Raw genomic sequence first — 14,010 nt, forward strand, 5'->3', positions numbered from 1 at the left:
TCAACAAAACCATCACCGGTTTGGCCCTGTGCCAAACCTCTTTCTTTCTTTTCTTTTTCTTTCTTCTTTTTTTTTTTCTCAGTTCGAGTTCCTACACTGCATGTGTACCACACCTGGGGCATGTGTTCCCTTTTTCCCTTTTTTTGCATAATAAAACCTAACTTAAAGACTAAATTAAAGTTCCTAGCATTGAAGGACTTACTCTCAAAGACCCAATCTACAAGCTTAACTAAAAGATACAATTTAAAATTTTAACACTCGATTTTTAGTAAAGCAAGACTTAATTATGAAGTTCAACCCAAGGTTTTGAAAAAAAAAATCATATTTTAAAGACTCAATATTTAAAACAACACTTTTATTTTGAAGTTATGGGACTTCAATTAAAATTTAGAATAAATTAATTTTCCAACTAAAAGAACCTAATTACGAAAACTAGTTAAAATCAAAAGGACTCGATCCAACAACATATTTAAAAATATGAGAAACTCTATTTTGAAAACTCAAACATCGGATTACAAACTTACAAGACTCAATTTCAAACCAATTTTTTGACATTTTTAAGGGACTTGACTTCCTGAAATCAATGGGACTAAATTGGGGACTTAGGGTCTTAATTTTGAAAAAGTTCAAGACTCCAAGTCAGGTTTTATTACACTGGGTTGAGGGGCCTGGTTATTATTATTATTATTATTATTATTATTATGTTCATGGCCAACTAGTGTGTTTTTTTTATAATTATAAATAAAATTGATTTTTCTTATTCTAAGTTTATGATTTTACCCCAAATATTGGTTTTTTAAAAGTGAAATTTATTATTTATCTAGATAGCATTATAACTTTATCTAAATTTGTTTAGACTTAATTATATTTATGAATGTTTTATCTTTCTTTCTTTTTTTAGATTACACATCGGATATCCACGCGTCCGTTTTACGGTCTATGTGACTAATCTTGCGATCCTTGAAGTTGACCCCATAACTCCAAAGGGAGGGTAAATTCAGGAGTCCATGGGCGGAAATGAGTCCGAGAGGGTTTGAACACCTGATCTCGTAAGAGGCACTCCCGCAGCTCGCATTATCACCTAAATCACATCCTGAGAGTTGTTTTATCTTATTTTTAATAGATAAGAAAACTTGTATACACAAAATGATATACTCTAATCATATTTTTATATATGGTGCGTGAGGGTATCAGAGTGAAGTAAATAAAATTACAAGAGAGAAAAAACTGAGAAGTTTGGATATATTTCATGCTAATTAAAGTCTTTTTTTCCTACCTAAATTCATCGACTTTGAATGTTAAGATGGATTTTTCCTAAAAAATTTTATGCTTGTCATGTTCATCATACGAAATTTCGTGGAAATTGTTCATGCATATCTAAATTCTGCACCGCAGAGAGCGGAGAGAATTGAGAGGCCCGAACTGCGGCGCCACCGGCTCACTAGATCAACGGCCCAGACGACTCCACGTGCCGCCGGCTCTCCTCTATCAGGATTTGGAAAATGTGAATTATGTATGAAAGGAGATCGAACATTGTATTGACCACACTCCTGAATTTGTTCATTCATATCTAAATTCTGCACCGCAGAGCGGAAGAAGGGGAGAATTGAGAGACCCGATCTGCGACGTTACCGGCTCACTAGGTCAACGGCCCCGACGACTCCGCGTGCTGCCGGCTCTCCTCGATTTGGATTTGGAAAAAAAACTATTCATTCGTAGAAATATTTTATGGTTTTAGATTCAAACTTACATTATGGTCATTCGTATAAATATTTCTTGGGTTCCCATATTTTCGTTCATTTACTTCCTCATCCCAAAACTAAACTAAAATTTTTAGCAAAGGGAATAGGCCATGAAAAAGATAAAAAAAAAAAAAAACTATTCCATAGAAAAAATTGGTAAAAATAACTTTAATCCATAAAACCTAATAACCCAAGATCATCATGTTATTCAATTAAAAAAAATAAACGCGAAATAAATGTTAAAATTTATAAATGTGTCTGATTTGATTGTCCAACAGCTTTTTTAGCGAAAAATTTTTATCTTCCACAGTCAATTCTTTTAAGTGTCTCACTTATATTTTTCTCTTTAAATGAGAAAAAAAAAGAATGTGAAACTATTTATGATTTTACTTGGAGGTTGTATCTCTATTAGGTATTTCTTATATACTAGGTTATTTTAGAAAATCATCAATTCTAAATTAACTTAGTATTGAGTTTTTGCACATTACAAAATTTATACCCAATTGATGTTAAAATAGCCCAATAACATAATTATTTTTAAATATGTGAGCCCACAATAGGAAATTAAAATTTTCTAACAATCACTCATTTGGGGACACATAAATACCGAAAACAATTATATTACCCAAAACCTTAAGTCTACATTGTATTCATGAATGCTCATATTTGACTCAAGCCAACTAGGCAGCAGCTGGATTGGATAGGGAGGAGGGGAACCCACGATTCCCTCAGTCAACACTCTCCCACCGATGATAATAATAATAATAATAATTAATAATAATTAATAATCAGAGCATGAGAAATGAGGGTGAACTGGCCATCTAAGGGGGAGATTAGGGTTGAATTCCTCTCATGCAAAAATTTTCTTCCAAATTTTAGCCAGTCCAAGCATTAATATAATATATATTATTATTAGTAGATTTCAAATATTAGATTAAAGACTTGTTCGTTTACTTTTAAAAGTTAAAAATAATTTCTTATATTTTTTTGCAAAATAATTTTTATTTATTATTTTTAATTTTATAAAAATTATATAAATGCAGCTTATTTTTCAATTTTCCTGATTTATATTTAAAAGTTAGAAAATAAAAATTTGCTTAGTTATAGTGCATATATATTATTTTTGTTCTATATTTTTAAAAAATTATTAAAAAAACACATTTTCTTTTTAATCCTTTAGAAAATTAAAATAGAAAACAAAAGACTATTTTTCATAATTAAAAGGGTCCTAAATTTTCAAACATACTATTTAATTTCATGTATATCTTCCACGCTCTTCAAGTATTATAAAATTATGCATTAATTATATTTCTTAAAAAGAAATAAGCATATAGCCATCTTAGCTATTTAAAATATTTTTGAATACTGTATGACCTTTTACTCCGAACATTCGAATAAAATTTTCTTTAAAGAAAAGATTGAGAGATACCAATAGCACTTCCAAAAATACCATTCATTTTCAATTGTATTTTACTATATATTAAATATTAACATGATTAAAAAATAAAAATAAAAATTAATAAGTAGTTATTCTTCAATCCAAAATTGAATTATAATAAGCCGAATGTATTTTTAAATATATTTGAAATAAAATAGTGATATTTATATAATTAAAATTTTAAATAATAGTTATATTAATGTTACAATTAAATTTTAAATATTTTTATTAATTAAAATAATATAATGTTATTTAGTACTTAACTGTAATCTTGTTATTAATGTATTACGATTTAAAACATGGTCTAAGAAAAAACATATTTTAGCATGATTTAACTATTTTGCATTGGTCTCTTATACCAAAAAAGTAACCTTTATAAATATGGAGTGCATCATTTAATCTTATATTTGGAAAGGCAGGCCTTTCTTTTGAATAAGATAGAACATAAAACTATATTAAAAAATTTATTCAAATTCTTCCAAATTTAATTTTATTGTTCAGACTGTGTTTTATCTCTAAATTCATAGAACATTGTATTAACCACACTCATATCTAAATTCTGCACCGCAGGGCGCGGGGAGGGGAGAATTGAGAGACCCGAATTGCGGTCCCACTTCCAGTCGGCTACTATTTTCCGTGTATCGGTGTCGATGGCGGAGGAGAAATTTCTACATCGTCTCCAGAATACTCGCCCAATCAACCTGCGTCTTCACCCTTCTTTCTTAGCTCCAACGAGATTAATCAATAGGTCCTCACTCTCTCTACCCACTCTCCCCGTCGATCTCTATATAAAACCATCGCTTGCTACTCAGAATCATCACACAAACCCCATCAGAAAACCATAAAACCCAACATGGCCAGCTTCCTCAGCAACCTCGCTATTTCCTTCTCCGTTCTCGCCACCCTCTCCGCCCTTACCCATGCCGCCACCTTCGTCGTCCACAACAACTGCCCCGACACCATCTGGGCGGGGGCTGTCCCCGGAGGCGGCCGCCCACTCAAAAAAGGCGAAGAGTGGTCCTTCCAGGTGAACCCAGGCACCAAACAAGCCCGCATATGGCCCCGAACCAAGTGCAACTTCGACGGGTCGGGTCGGGGCAAGTGCGAGACCGGGGACTGCGGCGGGTTGCTCGAATGCCAGGCCTTCGGCACCCCGCCCAACACCCTTGCAGAGTACGCTCTAAACCAGTTCAACAACATGGACTTCTTCGATATCTCCCTGGTGGACGGGTTCAACGTGAAAATGGACTTCAGCCCGTCGTCGAAGGGGTGCACCCGGGGGATCCGGTGCGCCGCAGACATAAACGAGCAGTGCCCGAACGAGCTGAAGGCACCAGGCGGGTGCAACAACCCCTGCACCGTTTTCAAAACGGACAAGTACTGCTGTAACTCCGGCAGCTGCAACGCCACAAACTTCTCAAAGTTTTTTAAGGACAGGTGCCCCGATGCCTACAGCTACCCTAAGGATGATCAAACCAGCACCTTCACCTGCCCCTCGGGGACTAACTATAGGGTAGTCTTCTGCCCTTAAACTCGAGCCATAACTACGCAGGACGTTCCAACCACTAGATTTATAGGTAAAAATAAGAGCTTGGTTGAAACAAATTATTCCACTTCTCAAATGCCTAATTTGAGAAATATCAATGAATTATGATGATGAATCTAATAAATGATGGAGTGTAATCCAAGTTAAATTTTCTTTTCTTGTTCTTCTCAATATGTTTGTGTTTTTAGATACAACATGGGAATATTTTCTCATGTTCTTAATTTACACCACCATAGTGTTACAAACCCATATTGAATGCGTGCAAGGAAATTTTTTGACTTAACCCCCAGGGTGTGGTTCAAGTGATAGTGCGGGCTACGGGAGTGCCTCTCACGAGGTCAGGTGTTCAAACCCTCTCAGGTTCGTTTCCGCCCCTGAATTCCTAAATTTACCTCTCTTTGGAGTTGTGGGGTCGGCTTCAAGGGACACAGGATTAGTCTTGTGGACCGTAAAATGGACACGTGAAATCCCAATGCGTAATCCAAACAAAAAAAAAAAAGGAAAATTTTTGACTCAAAAATTACATAAAAAAATTATTTAAAAAAGCTAATTTCCATTTTTTTTTCCTAAAATAGAAAATTTATCTCTAATTTTAATTAATCTTTCTTTTCTTCGCTATTCTACTGTTCTTTCGAACCAAATAGGACTAATGTATTACAATGGAATCTATCATTTCTTTTACCAGTACAACCCGAAGGGTGCTGTGTGGGGCAACATCGTTTGGGCTCACTCCATCTCCAAGGACTTCATCAACTAGGCCGCCCTTGACCCGACCATCTACTCATCCAATCCCTTCGACATAAATGGGTGCTGGTCCGGATCTGCCACCATCCTTCCGGGCAACAAACCCATCATCCTCTATACCGGACTCGACCCCCAGAACAGGCAAGTCCAGAATTACGCCGTACCCGCTAACCTATCCGACCCATATCTCCGTGAATGGATCAAACCCGACGACAACCACTTTGTGGTTCCCACCCCAGACATGAACACGAGTGCGTTCCATGACCCTGACCACGGGCCGGATCGGGCGAGTCGAGCACTGGAGAATGGTCGTCGTCGGTAGCCGAAGAAAGCACCAGGGAATGACCTACTTGTACTGAAGCAAAGATTTTGTGAATTGGGTCAAGGCGAAGACCCGCTCCACTCTACTCCGAAAACTGAAATGTGGGAATGCCATAATTTTTACCCGGTTGCGGTGTGCGGGCGGCACAGGTTGGACACATCGGTGATGGGAGAACACGTGAAGCATGTGTTATAACTTTTTTATTTCATTATATTTTTCTTCTATTCCAAAATTTCATTCTAATTCTTTTTTTGTGCCTAGATTTTTGTGCAAGTTTTCGGTTAGGAAAGAAATACTAAAATTTAAAATTTTTCTATACAAAATAATATGTTAAATAAATTTTCAATTCTTAATTATATGATAAATAAATTTTTTTTATGTAATTAGGAAGTAAAATGTCATTTTTTGTGTTAATATTTCCAAAAGTAAATTATTTCAAAATTTTTTGTTGTTGTATTCATTTTTATATAATTTTTTGAAATTAAAAAATTAACTTACTTTTTTTTAATTCATTTGAAAAATAAATAAAAAAGAAAAAATAATTTTTGTATTAAATGACACTTAAAAAAATATTTTTTAATTATAAATTTTTATTTAAATATTAAAATTTGAAAAATAATATATATTTTATTACTATTTAAATTAAAAAAAATTTATGATTCCTACTTTCAAGTGGGGAGGCGGGGGCAGAATTGGGGGGTGGGGGGGTGGGGGGGGGGGGGAGATCAAGAACCAAAAGTCAGTTCTTATTTTTTTTCTATTTCAACAGTCAAGAATTGTGGCTGATTTTTATTTTTTTTTCCAATTTTCTTCATATTGTATTTTTTTATTTTTATTTTTTAATGTTTTGTCATTCATGAGATAGTTCTTTTCATACTCCTTGAATTGGCGAGAAGCATACGCAATAACCCTTCCCTGCTGCATCAAGACACACCTGAGTCCTTTCTGAGTTGCATCACTATAGATCACAAATCCACCATCTACTGATGGAATGGTCAAAACTAGAGCAGCGACTAGTCACTGCTTCAATTACTGAAAGCTCCCCTCACACTCACAAGTCTACTCAAACTTCACATTTTTCCTCGTTAGCTGTGTCAGGGGACTTGATATTTAGAAAATCCCTCTATAAATCGGTGATAGTATCCTGCCAGACCCAAGAAACTTCTAACCTCATGCACATTTTTCGGTCTCGCTCAATCAACTATTTCCTCAATCTTGCTTGGGTCCATTGAAACTGTAAAGACTTGAAGAATTATAGTAACTAAATAATAAAAGAAAAGAGAGAAAAGGAATATTTCAAGAGGGACTCAGTAGGGTCTCATCGACGAATGCAAAGCACTCGTAGACGAGAAGCCTTCTTGGGCTCATTGACGTGCACTCGTGTCTTATCTACGAGAACTAACAGACAGGGGTTTAGTAGAGCCTGAAGTTCGTCGACGAGGGTTACAAGTTCATCAGTGAACTCCCTTCATGGACTAGTCGACAAGGTGACGTGTGTCATCGATGAATCCGCATTTTATAAATATGCTTAACTCGAATTTTAGCGAAATTATTCATGCAGCAATCTTCTCTCTCTCTCTCTCTCTCTCTCCAAAATCGTCTCCTCTACCTTCTCTCTACGATTTCGACTTCATTTTCACTGTTTTGACGATCGGAAGCCACGTTACTCTTGAGAAGATTCTCTTCATGTCTGCTAGAGTGGATCGTTGGTTAGGCCAACTTGAGCACCATCCCAAAACCAAGGCAAGTAGATTATTTGGGTATTTTTAGTATTACTAATTTTATCTGAGCCTAGATTTTGTATGGTATGAGGATATACTGCAGTTTTGTGAAGTAACATTGGAGTGTTGTATTTTTAGGATTAGGGTGTTTTTGGGACCCTACAGGTATAGGTTGAGGACCCCAGCGGAAATTTTTTCAAGAACCCAGGTAAATTATAGTTTAGAAATTCTAGATATGTGGAGTTGGGGATAATATGAATGTGATAATATTTATGATAAATTCAATTGTGTGATTGGGAATTTTATGAGTGTTATTTCAGAGTGTTGAAAATTATGAACGCCGCATATGTGAGATTATAAAATAGTATCTAGAGGTAGATAGTCAGGTAAGGGGAATATATGTTATGCCAGCTTTATTAGAAATTTTACCCGTATAACATAGTATTTGATCAGAGCATGAAAATTATGCAGCTTTACGGAATATATTTATATGGAATTTTATTTAGTTGTGTGGCATGAGAATTACTGAAATATTATTCATTATTCAAACATGGTACATAATTATGCTTATATATAGTTTCTACAAAAATATGCTATACAGTTTTACAAAAACATGATTATATAGCCTACATAGTTATGAAACATAACTTATACAGTTTTATATATAGAGCTACAGCTATATAGAATTATACAAAAATACAATTTATATGATGTTGACCTGATAGGGCACGCCCAGTTTTGATCATGACAAATACTCTTGGTACTAATGGTTGTACTAAGGATTGCATGCAAGTTCACTGTGCACATGTATTCGGACTAAAAGTCATACCTTTGATGGCGTGCTGTGTTCGTGCCAAAGAATGAAGAATTGTGTTGTGTATTTGTATTTATTATTTCATTTCTTCATTCTGGTATGTAATTTTATTATGGACTGTATACCTTGCAGCTTGTAATAATCTGCGTCATGCATGATAGATAGGTATGCTCATAATAGACCCTAGTTGGACCTTAGGTACCTACATTTAGTACACAAAGTCCCCAACATCACTCTTCATATCAGGGGAATCAAAATTGGCTAAAAATTGAACTTAACTTAAAATGTTGAGAGAGTTCGGGCAACCAAACCCAAGCTGTGCAAAACAGCTCGGGCGACCGAACCCTGGACAACTCAACTTGTTGACTTGGTGTTCGAACACCTGAACCACTTTTGAGCATATCTTCCTCGAGCACCCGAACCTGTGTTAGAACACTTTTCAACTACTTGGGCGATCGAACGACACGTTCAAAATGGGCTCGGGCGCCCAAATTGGTTAGTTCCGTTAACCGAACTTAGAACCAGGCACCCAAACATACGAACAATTGGCTACTGACTTTGATTCAACTGACCAACTCCTTCTTCACCCGAACCATTTAAAATTGAATTTTTGACTGAGTCTGTTCAGGCACTCGAACCTCAGGCCGGCCGACCAAACCTCGCGGTTTAAAATATTTTTACTGAATTTTTAAATGGAATAAATTGGGTTAATTTTCTTAATATATTTAAAAACAAATTTAATTATTCCCATTGGGTCCCCAATAGTAAAAAATTGCCCCTTGCCTATATATACATGTTCATTTGCAATAATTAGCAAGGATTAACATTTTGATTAAGGCAAAAATTCTCTCAATTTCTAAAACCCTATTTTAGTCTATACTACTCAAAAACACTCATATACTCCATATTTCTTTATCTTTCAAGTGTTGTGAGTATTTATAAACCTATTGTGCTTAATCTTACTAGCTAGAACTCTCACTTCTATTATTGCTTGATTGATTTTCTTTGAGAGTTTATTAAAGTTCTCCCACTGATTTTATTTAATAGATCTTGTATGGGAAAACTCAAAGGCTTGTGGTTCTTGCATTGTCATTGCAAGTTACCTTAACCCTTATTTTTGTGTGCAAAAATCCTTTTCAAAAGCTAGTTTTTCAAACAACTCCATTGTGCTTTGTATATTGAAATATCTTATTGAGATTATTTGAATCAATTTGCTTAGCATATTTGAAACCTTGATCTGATTTTGTATCATTCATGTGTTGTGTTTCAAATCTTTCTTTGATATACACTTTAGATTTGGACTGATAATCTATACTTGATTGGGTGTTTAGCACACATTAAAGCACTGAGCATATTTACATATCATTCGTGCTTGCAATATTGATTGAGTTGTACTAGTACACATATCTGCTTGTGTAGAAGCATATTTCCGTGTACAAATTTTATACACATTGGTTGTATTCCAGGCGCGAGCCTGAAGAGGGTGACTAGCCCTATTGAATAGTCTTGGACTAGCTTAGACCCGATTAGGAAAGTTAGGTGCGTCATTCTATTAAGGCGTGTTGGTTGAGGTCAGCCCCTTTAATTGACCTGATTTTATTGGTATTGCCCCACCCATTTAAGTGAGCATTGTAGTGCTAATCCTTGTTCTGGTGTAGCCAAGGGGGGGGGGCATGGGCAATTTGGCTGAACCCTGATAACATATTGCGTGTATTGTTTACTTTTCCACACTTTACTTTTATTGCACATGTATGTTTATTTGTTGATCGTATAGACTGACCTTAGGTTGTGTAATACTGCTACTAAACCGATTGACCTAGGCGATAAATTTTAAATACCCAATTCACCGCCTTGGGGTTGCACCAAAACTAACATATGATATACAGTATTTTACAGAATCATGCTTATATAGTAGGTTACGGAATTATGATTACGTAGTATATTTTAGAACATGATTGTATAGTGTTTATAGAGTTGATTATACAGTGTTTTTATTACCATGATTATACAAAAATATACAGTACCATGATTATACATAATTTTATAGAACCATGATATACAGAACATAGAACTATGATGTATAGAAATATAGATTATACAGAGCATAGAGCCATGACATACAGAATTACAGAGTTATAGAATATATAGATATACAATTATTACAGCGTCATGGCTATATAGTTGATACGGAATCATGGTTATTACAGAAATACATAATCATGGTAAAACAGATAGATTTATATAGAAATATTAATATACAGTATCAGACCCCGATGGAATGCAACAATTTACAGAGCACGATACTGTTGCGATATAGTACAGACAGTGCAACCATACGTCTTAGATAGAGTATGGTACAACCGATTGTGTCCTCAGGTAGAGTTGTGAACTCCCTGGCGTCCAGACCAGGTGGAGTGGGCCTTTCGTGCTATAGGCATCCAGATATGCATATAGTTATGCTAGCACTAGAGGGCAAACCAGTGTTTAGCCCTGCCTATGGGCCGCACAACCCAGTCATGAGGGGGTACGTCATGACATATAGCCATCCAGGGGGAAATTTACAAATTTATGTATATGTATAGTGTACACAGAAAGCAAAGATAATTTATTATAGATAGAAGTACTTTTGAATAAATAACTAAGAAATTTTCATATCCTAAATGACATAAGCATGTGTTATTATACAAATGTTTTCTTGATGTATATTGTATACAGTGTTAATTAAATGATATGTTACCAACTAACTCATATGTCACACACTGGTAATAACATGTTTCTCCTTATTGAGAGGTGTCTCATCCCCAACATTATTAAACATTTCCGGTAATCTAGAGAGGCGAGCAGGGTTGGCTTAGAGGTAGAGGTGGTGTTGAGTCGGCATAGTTTTTGGGGTGAGTTTTGGGGTGGTCTGTGGAGCCCATAGTATTTTTGTGACTTTTGGGAAGTGTTATGTATAGGTGTGTATAGGTATAGTTAGGTATATAGTACTCTGGTATTGTATTTTAGAATATGTTGGATATGTATGTTCTTCTGCTACTTAGGTGTTATATGAAACGCATAAGTTACTGCTCCGAGTTGTGATGATGATAGCTATGTTCATGCAAGTTATTAGAAATTATATTAATATAGGAAAAAATGGATGAAAATTTCAGTTCGTTACAGAAACACCTTCCCTGGATACTACATGTCCCAGAAATGCAACTCATTCTAACTAGAATTTGCATTTCTTGAATTTAGCGTACAACTTCCTTTCTCTAAGCACCTGAAGTACCAGCCCCAAATGAGCCTCATACTCCTCAGAACTCCTCGAATAAACCAAAATGTCAGAGTTGAACACCACTACAAACTAATCCAAATACTCATGGAAGACCCTATTCATCAAGTCCATGAATGCTGCAGGGGCATTGGTCAATCCGAAAGGTATAACCAGAAATTCATATTGGTCATACTTGGTTTGAAAAGCATTTTTCAGTACATCCTCTGATTTAACTTTCACCTGTTGATACCCAGATTGAAGATTGATCTTAAAGAAGGCCTGTGTACCCTAAAGCTGGTCAAACTTACCGTCAATACGAGGTAACAACTACTTATTCTTAACTATCATTTTATTGATTTATCTATAGTCGATACACATCCTCATCGATCTATCTTTCTTTTTCACAAACAACACTAGTGCTCCCCAGGGTGACACGCTAGGTCTGATAAACACCTTGTCTAGTAGTTCCTGTAATTACTCCTTTAACTCTTTTAGTTCAGCTGGAGTCATTCTGTATGAAGCCTTAGAAATTGGTGCCATCCCTAGAAGTAAATTAATAGCAAAATCCACATCACGATTAGGAGTCTAACAAAGTAAGTCCTTTGGAAAAACATCTAAGAACTCCCTTACTACGAGGATATCCTCCAATTTTAGTTCTTTCCTCGGTGCTTCTTTCACAAATGCTAGATACCCCTAGCATCCCCCCAAAAGTAGCCTCTTTGTCTAAATCACTAATAGAATCCGTGGTGCAAAGCACACACACCGAAAAACTTAAACTCTTGCTCCCCAAGAGGTTTAAACACTACCTCTTTCCAGTGGCAGTCTATACTTGCATAGTTGGATGCTAGCCAATCCATCCCCAAAATGACGTCGAATCCATGCATATCAAATACAATTAAGCTAGCAGGCATAATTCTTCCCTAAATATCCACTGGGCAATTACTAATCACTTTTCTACATGCCACGGTTGTCCCTATCGGTGTAACTACTAATATATTGGTGTCTAAGAACTGAGTTTCTACACCGAACAATTTGATAAACCCTCAAGATACAAAAGAGTGCATCACTATTGAATCAAATAACACAATAATTGTAATAGACCGAGAAATTTTATACAAGGCCTCGTCAATGAAGCCACGTCTCGTCGATGAGAAGATACCAAGAAGGGTTTTTGGACAGTCTAAAATTCATCGACGAGAGAAGAAGTTCGTGGATGAAATTATTAAAGGACTCGTGGACGAGGTGACGTGTCTCGTCGACGAATCCGACTCTATGAATAGTGGAAACTCAGATTTTTATTATATTTTCAATGCAAATTACCCCTCTCTCCCTCTAAAACGCACCCCTATCCTTCTCTCTTCGATTCCGACCCTGTTTCACTCCGGATCGACCATCTAAAGCCATCATGAGGCTCTTGGTGAAGTTCTTTGCAAGTCTTCTGGAGCTGATCATTGGTGGAGTTGGTTTGGATTTCGTCCCAATTTCAAGGTGAGGCATTTTATTCAGTATTTGTCTTTCCCTCAGTTATAAGAAATACAATACATGAAAAATACTTATGTTTTGTTCTGGAGGATGTGGTTTTCAGGGTGCTGAGAGGAGAACCCTGCGGGTATAGGGCCAGAATTTAGTAGGGGCTTTTCAGAGTTAAGGTAAGGGAAATATGCTATGCTAGGAATTTTTATAATGTTAATAGAAATTTTACACATATGTATATACTAGCTTATTACCCCGTTTTATAGAATATGAGTTTTAGATGCTTGTGTTGCCTGAGTAGATATTTATGTGATAAAAGAACTTATATAGTTTTTACAGTATATCATACTATACTGATTACACAAATATAGACTATATATCACAAATATTTATCCAGAACAGTATATTACAACTTTACTCAAATCAGTATGTAATAGTTTTATAAAATCAGTATATCACAGATATTTATCCAGAATAGTATACTACAGTTTTACTTAGATCAATATATTATAACTTTATTCAGAATAGTATATACAGTATTTATAGTTTGCCATGTTTCCTATTACCATAACATACAGAGTATACAGACAAAGTATATAGAAAGAGTATACAGACAGATATACAGAGATAGCATCAAGATTCTACTGATACAAAATATAGAGATTACAGAGTTTAAAGTACAGAAAGATAGTGTAATGGTAATTTTGGAAACATGATGAAAATAGTAAAAGAGTATATATGTATATATATATATATATATATATATATATATATAGTATCATATCCCTGAGAAATGATTACAGACATATACGGATAAAGAATACAGAGCATGGTACAATTGCTAATACAGATAGAGTGTAACCACATATCTCAGATAGTGTGTGGGTACCATCAACTATGCTCGGAGAGTATGCAGCTCCCTAGTTTGCTAGGTTGAGGGGGCCAGTTTGATGA

The 14,010-nt window shown here is 35.5% G+C and overlaps 1 protein-coding gene across 1 annotated transcript; it reads left to right on the plus strand.

The window, feature by feature from the left end:
* The first annotated feature begins 4,001 nt into the window (after window positions 1-4,001).
* LOC131159750 (thaumatin-like protein) lies at window positions 4,002-4,879 on the plus strand. The gene has a single exon (XM_058114906.1). It carries the CDS (start codon window positions 4,034-4,036, stop codon window positions 4,709-4,711), a length of 678 nt encoding a protein of 225 aa, XP_057970889.1. The 5' UTR covers window positions 4,002-4,033; the 3' UTR covers window positions 4,712-4,879.
* Window positions 4,880-14,010: the final 9,131 nt, after the last annotated feature.

Source organism: Malania oleifera, chromosome 7 (genome assembly GCF_029873635.1).
Source record: "Malania oleifera isolate guangnan ecotype guangnan chromosome 7, ASM2987363v1, whole genome shotgun sequence".
NCBI lineage: Eukaryota > Viridiplantae > Streptophyta > Magnoliopsida > Santalales > Ximeniaceae > Malania > Malania oleifera.

Excerpts from the sequence above, each read along its gene's own strand:
- LOC131159750 (XM_058114906.1), top strand. The coding sequence starts at position 4,034 with ATGGCCAGCTTCCTCAGCAACCTCGCTATTTCCTTCTCCGTTCTCGCC.